This window comes from Rhea americana, unplaced genomic scaffold (genome assembly GCF_003343005.1).
Source record: "Rhea americana isolate MKP2758 unplaced genomic scaffold, rheAme1 scaffold_14, whole genome shotgun sequence".
Lineage (NCBI taxonomy): Eukaryota > Metazoa > Chordata > Aves > Rheiformes > Rheidae > Rhea > Rhea americana.
Genome location: NW_028185483.1, coordinates 1,851,376 through 1,873,918, shown reverse-complemented (window position 1 = coordinate 1,873,918; position 22,543 = coordinate 1,851,376). Strand labels below are relative to the sequence as shown.

Here is a 22,543-nt window from a genome sequence, read left to right as displayed (position 1 = left end):
TGAATACTTTCTAGCAAGAGCTCAAGAGTTTGTTTTAAAAAATTATGCACACAGTTGTATGTGATCCCTTGTTCACAGGGCGGCAAGCAGTCAGTTGCCTGCATGTTTGCATCTCGACTGGAAGGCCACCAACCAATGACTGCTTCTAATGGCCACTCCAAAACATGTGGCATGTGGACCAAGCCACGACAGGCTCAGCCGCCCCTTATGATTTTCACCTGAAAATTGACATTGAACCATCAAACAGGACATCAGCCAATGCCAGTCAAGTCTCTCTTCAATCTTTGGAGAAAACCACTGCAAAAATAAGAATGACCCAAAAACAGTGTGAGTGTAGAGGGAAGAAGGAAAGAAGACAGACAAAAGGAGACAGACTGAAGTAGAAAGATGAATTAAAAAAAAAAAACTAGAGATAGAGTAACACAAGATGCTCACAACTATCACACCTGTGCTGAAAGGTGCTGAAAGACAAACACACTATTTAACAACATCACAGCAAACATTAACAGGACAGAACTCTAATATTAGAGTAAGATTACTTCTCCTTGTTCCCAATTATTTTCTTAAATTGGTACAATTCAGTCATCTGCTTTTAAGTGGTGATTGGTGATAGTCTGAACCTCCCACAAGAATGATACCAACAAAACAGTTAGGACCATTCTACTGTGAACCTTTGGGGAAAAAAAAGTAATGGAGATTGAAGGGGCTAGATTGCCCATCGCTTTTCTCACTAAATCCCCTCCTTTGCCTGTCTTGCCAACCTTAAATAGCCTGGCTATTTAAAGAAAATGCACACAAATGTTATTGTTGAAATGCAGCTGAAGCTATCATGAAAAAAATTAGAAAGAAATGTAAAACACTCACACATAGCAGAGAAATTAACAGAAATACCATCCATTACCAGTCATCACACATACAAAACCATGTTTCCACAATATCTGAATTTAAGGTCAGAGTTGCACTGACAATGGCTCTTTAGCTTTAGCTAGTTAATTTACAAGCCTTACAAGACAACACTTTTAATAATGAATGTTCACAATTCTCTTCCTGTCAGTATTTTCTGGAACTTGAACACTGGCTGACTCAGAGTGAAAATGATATTGTTTATGTTGTTGCCACCACTGGCGTTCTATGGCAAAAAGAACATAAAATAAAGACAGGGAGAAGAGACATAGGAGGAGAGAAAAAAAATTCAAAATAGAGTTTTGATTCTTCTGAGCCAGTTCTTCAGTTTCACGTTGACTCCCAGTCCTAATTTTAGAGGCAAATTTTGTGGAGTAGACTTGGGCACACAAAGGACAAAGACAAACTGAAGTGAAGCATACGGAAAGATTTTAAAAGCTCAGTCGTTAACGTAACACAGGCTCCTCGTTCTTACTGCACAGTTTAAGATTTATGTGGTTTCTCTTTGCCTGCCAAAACCAGAATTCAAGTATTTTCCATACCCTTGCTGTAACTGTTGACATGGCAAATACGCAGAGAGCAATGGCTTCAAGCCTCTCCTCAAGATATCTCAGATTTTATATACAATTACCCCAGGACTATAGTTGATGAGAACGTGAAACCACAGTTTTGAGTCTGATCATTCGAACTGCAGGGCTCAGCAGCCATTCCCATGCCGACTTACTTTTCAGGCTCACTCTTCAGCTCCTCCCATGCCAACGCTGTCGTACATTTTGAGACAGTGCCAACAACTGATGGAGAAACTCTGAACAGAGAACCTGGGGAACATTTATTAGAGGTTGACAACTTTGCCTGAAGGAGAACAGCAGAAAATTTGTATTTGGGATATAAATCCCAAAGAACGTGTTATGTTAGTAATTACTGGCCTCTGTGAATAAACAGAATTACAAGAAAGTAGCTGCCATGTCTAATAAAAGAGCATAAGCAGGAGATTACAGCAGCTCTATCATACTGTTTGAGTTTCCTAGTCAGCTGAACACATCCAATTTTTGCACTAAGGCTATCAAGTGCAGTAGTCAAGAGATGCACACAGTAGCTTAAGGTCAAATACCTAGGATTCATGGAGCCATATACTTTATCTAAAGATGGCAAGTTTCATTTCTAAACAAATCAGTTGAAGAAATCCTTTAGCAGAGCCAGACAAATTTAGGAACAAGGAAAACCATTAAATCTTAAAGAAGAATCTACTCCTTTTAAATTATTAAAAAATAAAATCATATATTAAAAGTGGCATCTACAGAATTATGAGATGACACATTTAAATTTCACAAAAGCCACCAACAAAACACCCTTAAAGGAGACTCTACAGACAAAGCAGCTTTGGGTGCAAAATAAGACTCTCCCGTGGACTGGAAATGGGACTTTGAGAAAGACTAGGAATAACAATACTTCACACCATAAATAAAAGCTATTGGTAACAGACTATCCTAAATTTTAAGTAATGCTGCTAATTACATTTTTTTTAAAACTACTTAGTAATATTTGGTAAATATTATCTGTACTGTTTAGTGAATAAGCTTTGATTAGAGCAGGGATGGGAAAAAGACGCAGGAGTTCCCTTCTAAACAGCTACCACCCTGTCTGCTTCCAAGTGTCTCGGACAAGGACTGGGCTAAAGGAGCTTCTGACTTTGAACCTTTCAAAGGCATAAACATGTTGACCGGTTTTCCAAAGATATTTGACTTATGTGGTACAAACTGTTTTTAAGTGAGTAAAGATAATTATCATCAAGGTCAAAATACTCCGGTCACCTAAACAGGCACTGCCACAACAGGCAGTATTTACTTTTAACATGTGTGAAATAACACGTATTGGAAGAAATCAACCAAACTACACACATAAATACCTGAGTCTTTAATTCAGCAGTATGTATTAAGAAAAAAAAGTATGATTTGCACAGTCTAGGGAGTTTAGCGAAAATCTCTACTAAATGCACATATATTAAAATAGCAAGTATTTCAGAAGAGAGGAAAACACAAGTCCGAAGAGGTATGACTTGCAGTAGGAAAGCTGTGCTCCATCTGCTCAGCCTCACCTGCACGGTGGCCCCAAACAGCCCACACAGCTCCTGGCAACAGGCAACAACAAGCCTGGACAAGGATCCCGGGGACTTCTGCCCCTCTTGGTGCTTCAGCTTGTCCCAATGACACATGTATTTTCCATATGGACAAATGAAATCTCAGTTCTCTCAATTTACAGCTTCTCATTTTCTGCCATACCCTGGACATTTTTAGCACCTTGTCTCTTTAAAGCATCTTCTCTTTCCTCCCTCCATTTCCCTCAGTACTTGAGCTCTGTGCTCCCCAGTTGCTTCATCCTGCTGTGCACACCTCATCCTCTCCAGCTCCCTACCACGTAGCAGGCTCAGTTCGTTCCTCCATTCAGGTACCTCTTACACCACCAGGAGCTGCTATTCAAAGCTCTCTGAAGACCGTCCATTTTCCGCTGTTTCCTAGTACCTCATCAGTGAAAGTCCCCCTCTGCACCCTCAACCCCACCTCTACTCCCAAGTGGGGTTTTGGGTCCATACATGACCAGTACCCACAAGTAACACCAGAGACACAGCTCAGAGCAGGAAAAAAAAAAATCACACGTATGGAGTTGAAATTCACCTTTTTTTCCTAATTCCATGCTGCTTTCAGCTGTAAATCATTGTAAGATGAGAATTCTATTATGTAATTTTTACACAGCTTTTTATAGCTTAACATTATTATATATGAATTGGTCTATTAGTTCACTGTAATATGTCCTGCACAGAACAGAGTCTGCCAGTGATCAGTCATACTTAAGTCTTTGTTATGAGTGTTTTTGAGCAAGATCTTCACATTGCCGACTTTCAAAGCTCATTTTTTGCTATGCCAGGAATAAAACAATCTAAAACAAATGCAACAGATGATTTTGATCTATGCATATTTCCCACAGTCAGGGCTGTTATAAATATCTGAAACTTTCCCGGAGATATTTCTGGAAATTTTGCCAACACTGAAACTACAAAGAGTACGTACATATTATTACAGAGGTAGTTTGATGACAAAAAGAGAAAGAAAACATCTTTCCCAATATTCATACACTTATTTTTAAAACTAAAGCAGCTACACAAACTACTTTGAGACACGAATTTTTAAAATTGTTATCAAGGACAAAACATACAAGGCCTGCAGAAACATTAAAACAAAAGAGCTCTCAAAGCAGCTCTGGGTAGTGTCCCACTACTGTACTACTCTGTCCCACACCAGAAAAATTTGAGGCATGAAATAAGCTAAAAGCAGAGGCTGCACTCGGACCCAAGCAGCACCCGAGGACGCGCTGCCTCTGAAGCCACGCAGACAGGGGCCCGCTGCAATGGCTACGCACTGCAGCAGAATTGTTTCCTCAGGGAATTTTTTTTTTTCCTCCAAATAAGTTTTGGTTGTTTAAGCTGAAAAAATTAGAGCAACAAGTCTAAACTCAGACAGTAACTTAGCAGAGGCAGAAAATTTTTCATATGTTTGCCTTTAACATTCACTTTCTTTCAATTTATTAGCTGTGTGCAGTGTAATCAAATAAAAACCTGCAGCAACTTTTTTAATTTTAAATCAACCCAACTGCCCTACAGAACTTGAAAGCAAAATTTTTAATGAAGTTATAACTTTGGCTAAGAAATTTACTACTGAGTCTAAATAGTGGTATCCAAAACATTATTACGTATGGTTTTATTTTCAGTTACCTATTTTTTTTTTTTTTTTAAACTTTTGCCACATTGTCTGAATGCTAGAAAATATACCAAAAAAGCTAGGAAAGTAGTTTCAAAGTGAGAGAGAGAATCACTCAGAAGTGCTTTCACTATAATGAGTCTAGCATTACTATATACAAGAATGTCAAGTTTATCATAGAACTATTATCCTGAGAAGATTAATTAGGGAGTCAGCCCAGCCCACACTAGGGCCACAAAAGCCTGACACAAAATGAACAGGAATTTGGTACAGCAGAAAAAGCATAAGACAAAGTACAAGTTCATGGAGAAGAAACACAAAATTAAATGCTAAGTTAGCCCATTACTGATTTTTCTCCCTCCTACAATCCTAGTTTCGGTTTGAAAAACACAAAGATATTGCCACTGTTTGCATAAAAGACAGACTTATGCATTAAAAGAATTCACTTCAGCATTTACCTAAAAGCAGAAAGACAGGCAATAAAACAATCTTCCATTTCTGTTCTCCCTTGTAACTCCAACGAGCCTGAGACGCAGCAGCACAAGTAGCCATGTTATCCTCAGATTTTCCTTGACTAAATGGAGACCTAAAGTTTTCATCATTTATAAAACAGAAGGTTCTTTCAGTTTTATGTAAACATATGATTTAAAACAGTCACATGGAAATGAATCCACACAGCAGAAATGCAAGAATACCCCAAAGTAGGTAACCATATGCTAACATGCTATTAAAACCACCCACGTAAATGCGCATGTCCGAGAACACAAAAACTTATTTATCCCTCTTCCACCTTCCCCCCCTTCCTTTTTTGCTCCTAATAGGGTACTAACAAGGTTGCCTAGTACAGAGGAGAAAAGTCAGGCTTCTGAAATTCTGCTGACGAATGTAGACCTTCCTTTTAGTTTCTCTCTGAAAAATTGAGATAGAAAAGAAAAAGTAGATAAGAAGACGTAAAGCCTAATTAGAAAAGGGAGGAGTGCTTCAAAACAACTGAAATGGGAGAAAAACAGGTGAAGATTTTACAGAAACAAAAAAAATGGAGGGAAAATAGCGCGCAGTACAAGTCAGCAGGTAAAAGGCTGTCAGTTTAAGAGCGAGGCGGAGCAGGAACCGCACAGCAGGAGCTCTGACATTCAGCCACACTGGGTTTGATTCCTGCCATCCTGCGTTCACGCCTGAGGAGCAAGTCCCTAGGGTCGCTTTTAGAGCTCTGCTCCAACTACAAACACGTATTTGAACATCAATGAAGCTCAAATATGACTGTGTGATACACAATCCACCCTTCTCGTTTTATTCTTTCTTCAGCTGAACACAGGCTTTGCAAGTTTAATGGTACGAGCTGTATTAACAGCGACTGCCTTTATCCATAATGCACAACTGCACAATGACTAATGGGCTCCATGTGAATGCTGAGTATAATCACATGAACAGAAAAGGCTTATTAGCCCCACACTGGTAAAGTGATCGAGTACCATTAAAAAACAAGCATAAAAACCTTAAAAAAGGCTTTATAAAGCTTCTGAACATACAGTCCAGAAGCAGAAATAAAAAATGCATATACAGTCCTCAGCTGAAGAAGGGACAGTCCTCAGTATCTCTACGGTCTCTATTCCCTCCCAGCCATCCATATCTGAATGTACTTCTTTCTCCATATCTCTGCCTCCCGTAGCACCCACCCTTCCATTTTCTCCTCCTCTTCTACCATGTTTTCTGCCTGTTGGGGAAGAAGCGCAGTGGGGAGGCCCTGGAGCACAGACGCTTTCTCTGCGGAAAGCTCCCTAGGAGACTGCTGTGCTTTCTGCCGTACCAACAGCTCCAAGCTTCAAGGCTTTCTTCCCACAGTGCTGCTAACTTCCCTCTGTTTCCCTCCAAAGAGGAAGAGGGAAAGGACCTATAGGGGAAGGGGAAAAAGAGCAGCATGCAGAAAAAAAACCCAAATTTAACCTAGAATAGCAACAACAAAGAGCCCTGCTTTGATAAACCCCTGACAAGCCAATTTCTCCACAATACTTCATCCTAGTACGTGTTTCAGCAGAAAGTACGTGTTTCAAGGTCACACATGTGCAGCTTCCAGACTGCATCTGCAGCTGCGCAGAGGTAAGCACCTCCCTTCCTATAAATTTAGAAATGCTATCAAAACAGAAGTCTGAAAAGGGATGACCTAAAGCAGAAATTCATCAACCCTGTCTCAGAAGTGGGCAGGAGTTCCCAGCCTCACGGCACCCACAGAAGAGTGGGATGGGAGTGACACCAAGCAGAGATAGCAGATCTCTTCCCCTGAGCATCCGAGCACTCAGAAGAGTTAGTGCTAGCAGTGAGCTAATCCTGGACTGAGGTGTGTCGAGACGCATACCAGCTTGAAATATTTTCACTTCCTGGATTGTCACTGCTGTGATATGAGATCACAGCTGTTTAGGCAATTCTCCTGGAGTCTGCTGACTTACAGCACAATCCTACCACCAGCATCCTATGTTTCAAGTTCCAGGACAGAAAGTATTACGGATATTTGTGTAAAGTAATTAGAAGTGTAGTAACCAAGCAGCACATACTATTGAATAAACATTCCTGTCAAACCAGTACTTCTAATCAAAAGTGCTGAAATATGCATGCTATGGCAGCCTTGAACACATACATTTCATACTGCAGAACCCACAGATTTCTGCAATACCCTTCACTACAGTACATATTAACACCAGTAGTTAAAGTCCACTTGAATAGTTCTATTCCTTGTATATTCATGTCTCTTTTCCAACAGGAAAAAAAATCAATTACTTTTGAAGGCAATGAGAAATGCTCCAGCAGATTTGTGAAAGAGAGTATCTCTTAAATATAAACATAAACCTGCCAAGAGAAATTGAAGAAGTCCACAAACTCTCTCTCTCCCCCTCATCACTGCACTGACCCTTGCAAAGCGGATTTCTGCATTATCTGTGTTAGTATTAGAAACACACAGGTTTAAAATTCTCTTCTTCACTATGCTCTTACTTCCTCATGTTCCTCACATTACATCTTCTGTTTCAAAGTGACAACATACAAGTTATATTGCTATTTCCATATCAAATCACAAGAAGTAATTTGTAAAGACAGAAGAGGTGGATTTCCCTTTTCTTTTGCTCCTGCAGGGGAAGAAAGAACAAGTCACTGCAGAGCCTGAAGCCTCAGTTTCTGCAGTCCCCTCCAGCTGGAGCCCAGATACTCAGACACAGCCCCCAGCGATGAAAGACTGATGCCACTACAGATGTGGGGGATGGACAGGAAGGGAAGAGTGACAGACCACTCTCCTCCAGGTAGACAAATACTCATGGGAAACTGAATTACAACATAGGATGAATAGATTTTGGTTTTTCACAGCCAAAGAAAGAATTCAGCATTGCCTCAACTAACTGTTCAAAAGCTGTTCTTTTGCAATCCCTAGCAGACAGTACCATTAAAGAGCCCTGCGCACATCTCACGAATGGCAAAGACTTGGAGGGCAACTTGCACGATGCTGCCCTGCCCATCTGGGTACTGGCTCCGTGCGCTAAAACTGCGCAATATCAGCATTAAGCTATTATCAGGACAGCTGGGAACCATCAGCCTAACAATTGCTGTCAATAAATACTCAAAAATAAGGATGTTTCAGCTATCTTTTAAAGAAGGAGGTCAAAGACATGATTAGAGAAATAAATTAGCAGCTCAGGAAGTAACTAGCAAGTAGCTATACCCATTCTTCCATTATTTTTCAGCACAGGGTGGAAAATAAAGCAAACACCTTTCTGGTTTGCCTGGTAGAGTTTCGCTGATGTTCTTTGTAACCTAAGAAAAATCCCAAGCACGTGTCCATTAGAAGTATGAAATCTAAGGTTTTCTATTTTTTCCTCCAGTTCTTTAAGTTTTCATTAAATTTTTACAATAACTAGTCTCTGCTACAAAGTAATTTTCCCTCTAGAAATCTGAGGCCTTTTTAATCACATAAGTAAACAAAAAGGCTATTTCTCTGTTTAAAGGGTAGAAAAATTAGTTTTTTGAAGCAACCTACCCATCACAGGGATGCTGACAAAAAATGAGACCTTAGCAGGGATAGTAGGTGCTGATGTGCCTTAACTAATCTGGCACAAGTCAAATCTGGTTGAACTGAAAGGAGAGCGAGCTCTAATGTGTTCATTTTCTTTCATTTAAGCATTTTTAACTCAAGCTTTGAGACACAAAACGACTTGACAATGGTCTCCCACGATGCACAAGCTCAAGTACAAAGCAAGCTAAATTTCAGCTGAACAAAGCGCCATGCTAGAGAAGACTTCTTAAGGAGAGGAAGATAAATCTAAGATTTCTATTCATGTGCTTCAGAGTGCTACAAGCAGAATCCTGTTACTACAGACATATGGATGCCCCAGTATGGGCCTACACAATATAGTCCTTCCCCCTCCCCCGTAACAGATATAATTCTGGCTGCAACCTGGAAGCATTTCTTAACTTTACTAATGAATATTGACATAACATTGTTGCATGGAATGTAACTTTGAAAGCTTAATCTTCAGGCTAACTCTAGAGCAATAGTCTTCAGCCTTCTTGATCTTCAAATCCCGAGCTTTCCATGGGAGATGCAAATTTCTATATGGAAAATTCAGAACCGTTGTAAACTGGTTGCTTTTCTTAGCTGTTTTTCCATAGACTTAGAAATAGTTCAAATCCTCTACAAACTTTCAGGAATGGATCAAGGTCTAATTGGTTTGGCTATTTCCTGGACCACAAGTTGGGAAGTTCTCCTAAGCTTTCCCTCATCTTGGGACAACTGCCAACACCACAGAGCCATAGCTGGCAGGTATTGACTCAGGTCTGCCTTCTTTTTCAGACTCTGGAGTGGCAGGAAAGGCCAGAGGTTGCCTTGTCCGTGTGTTCATGTTCAAAAATAAATAAAAAAAACAAGTCAACCACACAACCTCCATGCATGGTAGCTCTATCAACACACTCAACTCACACCAGGATTTTTGTGAACAAGCTTCCTGTTTCCAGCTGCACTACCTGTATACCTTGCTGACTTTCTTGTAAACAAGGTCCCAACCTGACTTACACAAGGAAAATGAATATATGCTAAGAAAGTCATTCCTGTACCATAGTACAAGGAAAAGCTAAAAAGCGTCATGTTTTGGGGACCAAAATCAGACTTGTTAAATTACAATGGATGCTTGTATTTGTTCAGTCCAGATGTGCTTCTAAAATGACTTTATAGTTTTGATGGGGTTCCCATTTTTTTTCAATTAATATTTCAGAAGGGCATATGGAATTACATAAATAAATTCCAGGATTTTCAGTTTGACAGAAAAAGGACAGCAATGCTGACTGTAAGTGTTCGCCTTTTTAAATTCTAGAGAGGATACTCATTTTCCACCTCTGCTACCAAAATGAGAAGTTACCCTGTATATTTTATTCTTTTTTCCTACTATACTGCAAACTATAGTGTTTAACAAGCAAAGGATTTATATTTCCAGTAATTAAATACACTTTATTTACATGACAAAGATAAAAGAAAAGAAAAAAAACCCTCGAAAATATATAGGTAATAAGGCTTTCCCTTAAATGCTCTGCTTTACCTCACTGCTTGGCTCTCCATGCAATGTGAAAGGGTTTGGATATCCAACCTAGACAGCTAGATGGATTTCCTGCTCTTTCAAGGCATTACTAAACCCAGCTTGTGCTCCAGGCTAGTCAGTGACAAGATGCAATAAGTAAATAAATAAAATAAAAATACCCACCGCTGCTCATGGTAACAGCTGTTAGTCCCTTGCCTATCACCAGCTTGTTTGGGATTCACAAATGAGCAGTGTTACATTAACTGCAACATGATGCTATATATGAAGTCATTCCTTTCAATCTATCTGCATAGCTGCCACCTCTCATCAGGCTGTGAAACACACCATGATTTTACCAAATCCATGCCCTAAAGGCTACCAAACAGGGCTTGAGATGCAACAACCAAATAATTTTTATGGACCAAAAGCACTGTTTTATAAATATCGTAGATCCAGCCACTGTTGCTTATCTAACCAAATTCATGGGCACAACAACAAGGTTTTAAAGCAGTGGTTGCTCCTGTTCCACTATCTAGCAATACACTGCTAACACTTTCTGTGTCTGACAGTTACAGGGGCTCTCTGCTACTGGTACGTGCGTATTGCCCCTACGTCTACTTTGTAAAGAATTCACATTTCAATAGCAGAGTCTCCCTGCTACTGAACTCTCACTCTTGAAACAGATGTGAGCAAGGAAGTGTGTAGAATTGTTTCCTATTGGTCTAAATAAAATGCTTTTTGTTCTTTGAAAGACCAAGTAATAGCTGCTGCTAGTCATCTAGAGCTTTGAGTGGGTGTGTTTGCTTCTCTTCCTTAGGGACTGCCTTAGAGAATATCCCCCCAAATACCTCAGAATGGCTTCTCAAATTCTAGACTCAACTTGCACTACAGTGTGAGCTACGAACACCCAGCCATTAAAACAGAAAACAAAGTACCTAGGTAAAATAAAGAAATAAAAAGACTTACAAGCACACCTTTGCCCTGTCCGCTACGTTTTTTAGACTTTTTCCCTTAATTTCAGGATAGTAAATGAATGGTTTCTGGGCTGCACAAACTGTACATCAGCTCACCAGCAAAAGTATCTTCCTGTCAACAGAGCTGCTTGCTGCGCTCCTCAGCAGCATCCCCGACTCCTGCACACTTGGGTCAGGTATGGTTATCTTGCTTCCTCCCAGTGGGTTGCACCCAACAGCCAGGATAAAACACAATGTCTATGGTTCAGCCATGCAAAGGCACAGGACAAGTTAACACATTAAATGGTTTATGCCATCAGTGAAATTCAGTCCACAGGTACCTGGAACTTCCCTACATCAGTGTCCTTCTAAGATAAAAATAAACTTTATGAATGCAAATCAGTAATTTAATTTCCACATTAAATTAGCACCTCTCCATATCTAATCTCAACTCTTATGTCCAAACACTGACCTGCTTAAGAAAGCACTCTCAAAACCATATGCCTTTAAATTTCCAAGCTGCCATTGCCATGCCTCACTCACTGTTGGCTCCAGTAGACACCAGGGTACACAAAGCCACCATGGATTTGCCAGCAGCAAGCTCCAATACCTTGTATTTAATACAGTGGAGTCCAGGAGACTTTTCTACTGGTGAAGTCTAATGAGTGACACCGTTGCTGGAGCTCAAAGATTCAGAACGGTGTTCTCTGCAACACTTATTAATGTCTTTGGGAGACTTGTAGAAAACCAGCTTAAGGGAGGGTGATGGTTCATATTTCCTATGTTCATCCAGCATTAATGTACACAGTTTGTAAGACCAAAACTGCAAATTGCAGCTAATAGCTAAAACCAGCTACCAACTGGAAGGATGATAGACCAGCACCCATAAGGCTTATTTACGACTATGGAACACTTAAAAGCTCCAGTCTCCTTGCTGTCCCCATGCCCTAACTGGAATTGATCATCAAGTTGATATATGTTAAAATACAAACTGACCTTTTCTAAGAAAAAATACAACTCATACAAAGGCAGGCAACTAATGGCCTGTCAAAACTTTTTAAAGCTCCACAGAAAATCTGATCCCCAATTGCCTGCAACTGAAATTATGCCATTAAAATCCCAAGCAATAGTTCCCAGAAAACTGCCAAGTGCTACATAACAGACTATACAATGTAAACAAGGTCACAAGACTGTAAAATGACTGCAATTCTTAAGATATTGAGAAAAAATAAAAAACATACGAGTCAAAAAGAGAACACTATGCAATTACCTTCTCCCACTCCCCCAAAGTCTCCTGTATTTCCACAGAACCTTAAGCACAGAAACTAGCTATGCACGTGGTTGTTTTAGCATTTGTTGTGAGACAGTTGCAATAGAGCCTGCCATTACACTGGCACATCACTGATTCACAGAAAAATGATTCATCCAATTCACTGAGGAATTCATCCACGCTCTCAGGGACCTTCCTGGCCCAGAACTAGTTCCACATTTTTGTCCTCCACAGGAACAGATGACATAAGGGCCTGTTGTTTACTCTAGAGAGTACCTTAGAAAAACTGAAAGTCTGACTCACATCTTCAGGAAACAGATCTATAGGTCCAATTCACATAGTCACAACAAACACCATTCATATCCTTCCTCATTTTGTATTTACTTGTCATTTGTGATACAGTCAAATTTAGGTGGTAAAAACACAGTATCTCTAGATGGCAAAATTCCATTCTATGTATAGGAAAAAAGGTATTACCCCTATATTCAACAGAGATGCAGGCCAATTTTTTTTAATGTAATATATAGCTATAAATAACATACAAGTCATGTTCTGGTAGACCCTATTTGTGCCATATTTGCAATTAGTAAGAGTCCAATTTGACAGGAACCAGGCACAGAAAGGATTTAAGCACAGCATAGCAGTATTTCTACAAAGATAGCTTACCTATTAGTAACAAACCAGACTTCAGTCCAGAGATAAATCTACATAGAGGGAGTTAAGCTTAACACATTAACCTATGTAAAGATAGACAGAAATATTAATTACTAAGTATAAGACTTTTCTCCTACTATCAGTGTTCATTTTCCACCCATTGTTTACAGTTCCTTCAAAATTTAGGCAATTAACCGTAATGAAACTGTGAGACTGTCCCTACAAAAAGCTGCCAACTCCCATCAAGTTTAAAAGAACTGCAATACATAGTACTATTATTAAAAACGTAAATGCAAGTTTCAGTCTTTTCCAACATCCCTGCAGGTACTAGTACCAAGATTTGAGTAGAATTTTGAGAAGTTATGTTAAAAATGCTCCTTATTTTCCAGTCTCATCTCCTTCCCTCTAGGATTTAACACAGTGCTGTAAGGATTTGCAAAAGCCTAAGAAGGACCCAGGCAACTAACAACAGGCCGGTTAGCCTCACTTCCATCCCTGGAAAGGTGATGGAACAGTTCATTCTGGAAGTCATATCTGGACATATGGAGGAAAAGAAGGTGATCAGGAGTAGCCAGCATGGGTTCACCAAGGGGAAATCCTGCTTGACCAACCTAATAGCCTTCTCTGATGGAGTGACTGGCTGGGTAGATGAGGGCAAAGCAGCGGACGTCGTGTACCTTGACTCCAGCAAGGCTTTTGACACTGTCTCCCATAACACTCTCCTAGGCAAGCTCAGAAAGTGTGGGTTAGACGAGTGGACAGTGAGGTGGATTGAGAACCGGCTAAAAGGCAGAGCTCAGAGGGTCGTCATCAGAGGCGAGAAGTCTAGTTGGAGGCCTGTGGCTAGTGGAGTCTCCCAGGGCTCAGTACTGGGTCCCATCCTGTTCAACCTCTTCATCAATGGCCTGGATGAGGGGACTGAGTGCCTCCTCAGCAGGTTTGCTGACAACACCAAGCTGGGAGGAGTGGCTGACACACCAGAGGGCTGTGCTGCCATTCAGAGAGACCTGGACAGGGTGGAGAGCCGGGCGGAGAGGAACCTCATGAGGTTCAACAAGGGCAAGTGCAGGGTCCTGCACCTAGGGAGAAATAACCCTAGGCACCAGTACAAGCTGGGGGCTGACCTGCTGCAGAGCAGCTCTGCAGAGAAGGACCTGGGAGTGCTGGTGGATGACAAGTTGACCATGAGCCAGCAACGTGCCCTTGTGGCCAAGGCAGCCAATGGTCTCCTGGGGTGCATTGGGAAGACTGTTGCCAGCAGGTCGAGGGAGGTGATCCTGCCCCTCTACTCAGCCCTGTGAGGCCTCATCTCCAGTACTGTGTCCAGTTCTGGACTCCCCAGTACAAGACAGACATGGAGCTACTGCAGAGAGTCCAGGGTAGGGCCACAAAGATGATCAGAGGGCTGGAGCACCTGCCCTAGGAGGAGCAGCTGTGAGAGCTGGGCCTGTTCATGCTGGGGAAGAGAAGACTGAGGGGGGGATCTTATCAATGTGTACAAGTGCCTGAAGGGAAGGAGTCAAGGGGATGGAGACAAACTCTTCTCAGTTGTCCCATGTGACAGGACAAGAGGCAACAGGCAGAAATTGAACCACAGGAAGTTCTGCCTGACCATGAGGGGGAATTTCTTCCCTGTGAGAGTGACAGAGCCCTGGCACAGGTTGCCCAGGGAGGTTGTGGAGTCTCCTTCTGTGGAGATATTCAAGGACCAACTGGATACAACCCTGTCTACCAGGCTACAGGTGACCCTGCTGAGCAGGGAGGCTGGAATAGATGATCTCCAGAGGTCCCTTCCAACCTTACCAATTCTATGATTCTATGATTCTAAATACAGACTTGCAGCTAGTTTTTGTGAAGTCGTAGGCTTTATTTACTGTAGCTTTCAATCATAAATTTTAACAGCTCATAAACTTTATCTAAATACAGTTCAGTTAACTATCACAGATGATGCCAAAACATATTTAAAGACAACTTATAAAGTGTTGTAGACTGCCGAGTGACTTCCATGTTTTTCCTTTTCCACTGATCATATTCTGTCTAAATCAACTTAACCTGAGCTATAATTAAGGCAGTGACCACTATATTTGTGGGAGAAAGGAAGAACATCCTGTAGTATCCTTCTCAAATATTCATTGCGTCTCCTCCCCCTTAAAGAGGGAATTTCTGGGAAACAAACATGTGCTCTGTATCCTGAACAGTGTATTATACCATATATATATGTACCACATATGGTGTGTATATATATATATCATATTTTTGAGAATCATAAAAATGCTACTGAAATCTCCAGTTATGACATACAAAGCATGTAACTAACAAAAAGTGTACATCTACAGTTAGCAGTCTTCATTCACTCCTAAAATATACAGTCTTGGATATATTATTTGTGGGCTGTTTTTCCCCTTTAAATTCAATTAAATTAGTACTTTCAAAAAAACACAGAGGAACTTCATTAGCAGAAAAGCTGTCAGGCTTATGAGCTTGCAGGTAAAACTCAGAACAGGAAATATCTGGTCTGCTTTTAATTTATTATGCTGGTAACACACAACAAGTTCTCTACATCAAGAATCCCAAAGTTGCAGTTTTCTAAATATAATTATGAATGAGCAAAATATGATGCTGTATTTTTTTCTTTCACTGAACAAGTCATTTTCTTAAGATCAGAAACATAAGTTACTGTTTATGGGGTAAGGAAGCAGTAAGAAACAGTAAGAGGTGGTAAGGAATCCACTTCTGGAAATGAATTCTGTCTAGAAACTGCCAGACAGCCTGAATTAGCTTTTTACTGAATAACTTGCATTTCTCTGCCCTCTTCCCCTTCAGATACTATAATTCAGGAGGGAAAAAAAGAATTTTGCACATCCCTGCTCCTCTCAAAGCCCCACTGGCATGCTCTGGGCAAGGGGTTGCTGGGGCAAGTCATAGCCCTGGGGGGAGACAGCTCCCAGCCAAAAGGGAGCTGGAGTCAGCTCTGCAGCCCCACAGCCGCAGCTTCACAAATTGAGGAAGTATATCCCGCACTGCAAATGGAAAGGTGAAAGAGGGATGCCAGAGCCCCTCAGTTTCCACATACATTCACACCTACAAGTCCTTCTCAGTGCTTGGCATTGGCACATGCTGCCCTGGTGCCTCCTGCCCAGACTGCAAGGGCATCCACTATGCTGCAGCTTGTCTCACAGGAGGACCTGAAGCAAACAGTGGCAAGGACACCAAGCTAAACTCAGAAGACCTCCATGCTACTCTTACTCTGCTATATGGGATCTAAACAGCAGCAATAGCTCCAGAGGGGCTGAGATTACACTGAGGACTCTGAGGTCCAATACTGTCCGTTTTTCCCCTAGCATTTCTCTTCTTTGTTTCTAAACCTTAGATGTGACAATTGTTAGTCTCAAGGCAATTGAGTTGTCTTACAAAAAGGAAGGACTGCAGGCACTTATGGCACCCATCAACTCCATTTCACCATGGCTCCAGAAATCACTGCTCTTGAAGCATTTCTAGACCCTTTGTGGCATAACCTATTAACATAAACCAGCACCAGTTTCTGCTTGATTCGAAATATTGGACTGTAAACTGCTGCAAGCAATTCCTGCACCCCCACACTTCAAGCAGGAGACAGACCCTGTAATCTTGTCAGTCACCCCAGTGTAAGCTGTTCATATCATCAGGCCAGAACCTACAGAAAACCCCCCAAACTCAGCCGTCAGCCTTTGCGGCTCCCTTCACTTCAGAATCAGCTACAGCTCTCAAAGGTCTAGCTTCAAATTGCTGCAGTCCCACACATGGACAAGAGAAAAGTGTCAAGCATTCACTGCAGTGATGCTCTGCCCTGATGAGGAATTCTAAGAAAAGGAAGACATATGATTTATATAATTATGCATTTATGTTACTTCGCTTCTCTAAACAGATTTAGCACAGAAAGGAAGAGACATTTTCAATATGCACTGCTTAGAAAAGCAACAGTATGTTTTAAAATGATCTGTTCTCCTCCCCAAAGCTGTGGGCTGCTAGCTAACAGATTCACTTTGACAACAGCACGAAAATATCCATTTCCACTGCAAATGCTCCAGGAGATACCTCCCTTCAAAAATAAGTAAAAATCAGTAGCCTGAGCATTTTCCAGAGTCTAAATATATTTTTTATATATAAAGATACATATTGATTTATATTTAAATAGTGTGAGTGTGCATGCATTATATACACACACACTCATTTTCATTGTGACCTGACAAATTATAAAGTAACACAACTAAAATTTGCTCTAGGTAGCAAGGAAATCATTAAAATCTGGAAAGTAGGTTTTATGGTCTGTTGAAAGAGCAAATGAGCATACAGCATTTTCATAAAAAATATACATGGAACAGGAGGTTATATTACTACTACTTCGCGCAACAGTGAGAGCCAAACTCATGAAAGCATGCCTCTGAACTGCGTCATGTCTTGGGTTAACAGATTCACAACAAAGACAGAAGAGAGGTGCTGAAACACCATTTTCAGTATGTAAGAAATTGTTTTCAGTTTTAGGACGCTGGTTTGGTTTAAGTTCTGCGCACTCCAAGTTGCTCCTCTACTAGTTTTATATGGTGGCAGAAGCCTGTATTTTAGAGACAGTCTTTGTTCTACTTTTGAACAAAGCTCTAAGCTGAAGCTGATAGATATTGAAATATCAGGTTATCTGTACATTTTAAATTACTTGGTTCCCGCTGGCATGTACTGCAGTTCTCGTTACGGAAATATCTGCACATGTATTACACTATTGGCACTAATCTTCGCGATGGCTGCTTGCTGCAGCTTAAGTGCTTTTAAAGCACCCCCGTCAAACTGCTTCATCTCCTAGAATCCTTCTTGCAGAAATGGTGTCTTTTAACTAAGCAGGAAATAAAACTTGCATTTTTGAAAACAGGCCATTCACTCTCCTACACGCTTACCTTTTCTGAGAAAAGCTCATTTTTTGTGAGCAATTCAGTTTCATATTTCAGCTGAGGTTCCTCTAGTACCTTCACCCTGTACACAATTCTTAACCAAGCATGTAACATCAGGGCAGATCCACAAAGAGCAAAAGTTGCAGTCAGATGGGCTTGGCATGTACCCAAAGGAGGAGAGACAAAGCAATTTGGAGCTACAGGTTTGTTACATGCAGATGAGTTTAAACGCAAAGAAAGTATGGTGAAGCCACAAACTTAAACACAAATAAAAGATTCCAAACAACTGTTTAATATATGCAAAAGACTTCTTAAAATCCGAAGTAATCCTCTTTTTCATGAGACCAGAAAATAACTTATTCTACCAAAACTAAAAAAAAAAAATAATCCGTAGAAGGGCCACAAGGAGCTACATCATGCTAAAACCTACAGTGAAATACATGATGCAAGACAAAAAAAAAGGTGTTAGCAAGTACTCCATATATTTTTTTTTTTGGGGGGCCAGCAATTAATTACATCAACATGTATTAGGTTTGCACACATCACTTTAGCAAATGTTACCATTCATAAACTTGGTGGTAAAGAGTCATTTGGCTTAACACTTATTTGTCAGCATGAACAAACAAGCATTCAGCACTATCCTTCTCCTACCTCAGTAAGTGATAGTCCTCTGGGTTTACCCATGATTAATTGATCTGAAGTAGAACATAATTTACTTTTTCCTAAACAAGCCAGTCGCATGTGATGAGTCAATTCAATAGTTTAACATTTCCTAATGCAAGGGCTCAAAGAGAAGTTCCAACACTCACACCTTTTTCTCAGTCCCATTTACTTCGATGCAATATAAAATGGGAATCGCTACAGTTTTTACTCAAACATTTTTGTTTAGTTTCACTGAAGGACTGAACTACATTCAGTTACTTAATTACACTATCACTATAAAATCACAACTTTTTCTGAAATGACCTTATCTAACAACACTCTAGATTGTAAACTTCTACATGGTACAAACATTTCTTATTTTTGCATTTATTTTTCTATTATTGAAAAAGTTATGAGTATTTAAATACAAATTAAATACTTAAATTACAAGAAGGTAAGCATGACCATTTTCAACCACACCTGTATACCACCATAAACAGAAAACATAAGGACACACTTACAGAATTGCAGACTGAGGCTCAGAAAGGCTAATAAGGCTGCCAAAGCCAGCAAGAACAGAAAACGGTTTCGGAAAAGCATTATTATTCGTTCTGCTTTGTCTTCATGGTTTCATCTCTGTATATGAATGGTTCCTGTGAACAACAAAACACAGGCAAATATATTCAGCTGCAGAAGCATCAAAATAAATTCAAATATCATTTTGACAGCATAAAGTTACTTCTTAAAGGCAAGCACCTAAGGTGATTCAAGCAGTATCAAGTAGTTGTCTCGACAGCAGTACAACATCTGCTATATTTCCACAACACAGGAACCTTTCAAGTAAATGAAGAATTTGCCTTTTCCCCACAAAAATAAACTTTTTTCTGCTAATGCAAGGTTAAGGTTCATCTCACAGCATTATAAACATTTCTTTAACAAAAATCTCACATCAATGCAAAACAACTCATAACAAGATCATCATCATCTAAGGGCTTTCAAGATCAACTTGGTAAATTGCTCTGAAGAAAGAATATAATCCAATCTGTGCTGAAAAAGTTATTTCTTCTTCCCCATTAAATGTAAGTTTAAAAGTAGTTTCTCTAATACAAACTTCCTTTAACTAATACAAACTTCCTTAAATTTAAGCTATTTAAGGAAAAAGATTTAAAAAAAAAAGATTACCAGTACCACTATACAGAGAATGGAACAATATGTTTATCAAATAACACCTAGAATAATTTTGCTTAGAAGTACTTTTAAACAACTGTTTGGACAAAGCCCTGAACAACATATTTCAAATCAACAGATATTTATAGAAACTTCAAAATTCAAATAAGCTGTTGCAAGAGTTAAAAAATGTATCTCTCTTGAAAATACCTGAATAAGTATCACTGCTAGCAAAAATGTCTCCCTTCCTCCTTGCAAAACGACACCACTAAAGCACACAGAATTTGACGTGCATTGTTTTAACAGATGTCCATTTTATGATGGAAAATGATTGCATAGAAGGACTATTGGGGTTTCATTGTTCCCCCTTCCTCTTTTTTTTTTTTTAAGACAGTCAGTTGCTCTTATATGCAAAAGAGGTCTTTTTCTAGCACTGCCAGAAAATTTCTTTCAAGACCAACTCATTTCCTGTAATATTCTGTGATTCCCAGATCCTTTGAACTAGCTTCCGTTTACAACAGCACATCCAAATAATGTTGATAGAAGAGAATTTTTCCCATCAGTGTTTCTTCTTGCTCTAACACTTACTTGCTCATGGAAAGAGACCACTCTTGCGTCTTTCCTGCTTTTGAGAATAAACAAGCTTATATATACATACAGTTAAGGAATACCTGTGTACCAAAATCCTTTTGGGTTCAAAAAACTAATGACCTTACCAAGATCTTAGTATCAATCTCTGATAACCCAACACGAGTCAGAATTGCAGAATTTTAAAAAATCATTTTCAAATTCTAATGAAAAAATACTCCAAAAAAGTATTATGAATCATTGGATTTCTTACTGCATCTACTGTGGTTAGTCTTAAGAGTTGTTTTATCTGTGACCTGGCCATTTCCGAGCGTGATTTCCTGAGTTTCAAGCAATGGGGCTCTCAGAGCATAAACAGTGGTCATCCAGTAATGCAATCAACAGGACTTCCAGCACATGAAGTTAAGAATGCATGTGCACTTTCCAGGACCAAGGTCTGCCTGTCTCATTTTACTTGCAGAACCATCTTTGCAGCCTTTGGAAATTTTGAAACTATGGAAAGAGCTAGAGGTTCTGCAAAGCAAGAAACCAGACCTGTTACAGCATTTTTCCAAAGTGCCCATAGCACCATAGACAGCATGAGCAAGCAGTAATAAAGAGACAGAATGAAGGATTTTAACTTAACGGTCTCAATTACTCAAAATCAAAGCTCCTTCTGGAATATCTTAATGAAAGGCATGTCAACTTCACCCCTGAAACCCGAACTAAGCTGCAAAGGGAAGAAGGTACAAGGATTAGTGAACACAAAACACTAGGAGAATGTGAAGCAGTTAAGTCAAACAGATGGAATAACAGAAGGGAAACCAAAGGAAAAACAAAATTAGACTCAGTAGGGAGGGAATAGGTAAAATATATTAAAACCCTCAGGAATAAAAGTTGCTGTGGGCAGTCTACATTCATTAATGGTGCTGCTGCATAAATAAAGGTTGCCACATAAGAGAAAAGGTAACAGAGAATCAGAAGATAACACACACCTCAAATTATCACAATAGTTTAGAGAAAATGTTTAATCAGGTTTAAATCTTAATTGTAAAATCAGATGTTTTGAAAAGTTTAGGTGCAAATACTTCAGGAATTATGAACAAGCTGGAAAGGTTTTTCCTTTAGATACACTTTAGCCCCTTAATAAACTAAAGTTGCTGTGTCACGACTGATTAAGAGTAGCAAGGGTTCCTGTTGAGCAACTGGTAACAGGAGCCTGCCAAAGCAGTCTGCCAGGCTAGCAAACACCCTGGCACCCGGTGAGCTCACGGAGGGCTGGGAACCGGCACGGCTCCTCCTCAGCGCCAGCACTGCGGGGCGCCCCGGGGAAAGCAGCACTCGGCCAGCCAGCTCTAAGGGGATGAGATACCATAGGCACTGCCAGCACTCAGTGAAATGAGCACCTAGGAGCATATCCTCAGTGGGGAGCTTAAAGAACAAACCAATGACCTTACCTTCCCGTAAAACCCCTTTGCCTACATACACTGACAGGAGGAACACGTTTGGGGTATTCAAAAAAAATACTACTACGTAAGAGGCTGCAGTGTTGCAGAGTATCTGCTCCTAATATGACATTCAGAGAGCACCGATCTTTACCTAATTTGCAGACAGGCCAGGGCGCAGGTCATGTCCCAGCTTCACCATCTCCACTTGTAAGCTCTTAGCATACCCAAAGGTCAGCTTGACACTGACAACGCTGCCTCACCAACCTCCCGCTCTGGGTTCGGGGATCTTTTCCTCACAATTAACTAAGTTGTTACTAACTCCAAAGATCAATAAGGACTGTTGTGCTGCAAACCAGTCACAAGTCAACATCTGAGTGCTAGTGCTCTGCCAGCAGCTTCAGAAGTGAACCTGTCACTGCTTTCCTAGCACAGCACTGATAAGGGCTCTTTGGCTCAGGCCAGAGCATGACACTGGATGAAGACCTGTAGGACCAGAAACTAACTTAGACAACATTAATACTAACAGTGACACACGTAAGCAGCCTAGACATTCTGAAGGATAATTGTTATTAAAACATCCTATATCTAAATGCAGATAATTTAAAGGCTATTTCTTGAGCCACCTTTTGTAGCATACCTACCTAACCAATTTGTTTTTTTCTTTTAAATGTTATAGAAGATTCAACTCATCACAAGTCAGAATGACTCATAGCATTTAA

General features: G+C 40.2%; 1 protein-coding gene across 6 annotated transcripts in view; it reads right to left on the bottom strand.

The window, feature by feature from the left end:
- PXYLP1 (2-phosphoxylose phosphatase 1) overlaps positions 1 to 22,543 on the bottom strand; it is a 107,243-nt gene that overhangs the window by 18,136 nt on the left and 66,564 nt on the right. For 4 of the 6 annotated variants that reach the window (XM_085298559.1, XM_085298560.1, XM_085298561.1 and 1 more), the window contains one exon: positions 19,164 to 19,295. In XM_085298559.1, the coding sequence (XP_085154685.1) occupies positions 19,164 to 19,242 (79 nt within the window). In that variant the 5' untranslated portion in view covers positions 19,243 to 19,295. Of the gene's footprint in view, positions 1 to 1,627; positions 1,722 to 5,113; positions 5,247 to 19,163; positions 19,296 to 22,543 lie in introns of those variants that run through there. The other 2 variants (XM_085298563.1, XM_085298564.1) reach the window with 2 other exon arrangements.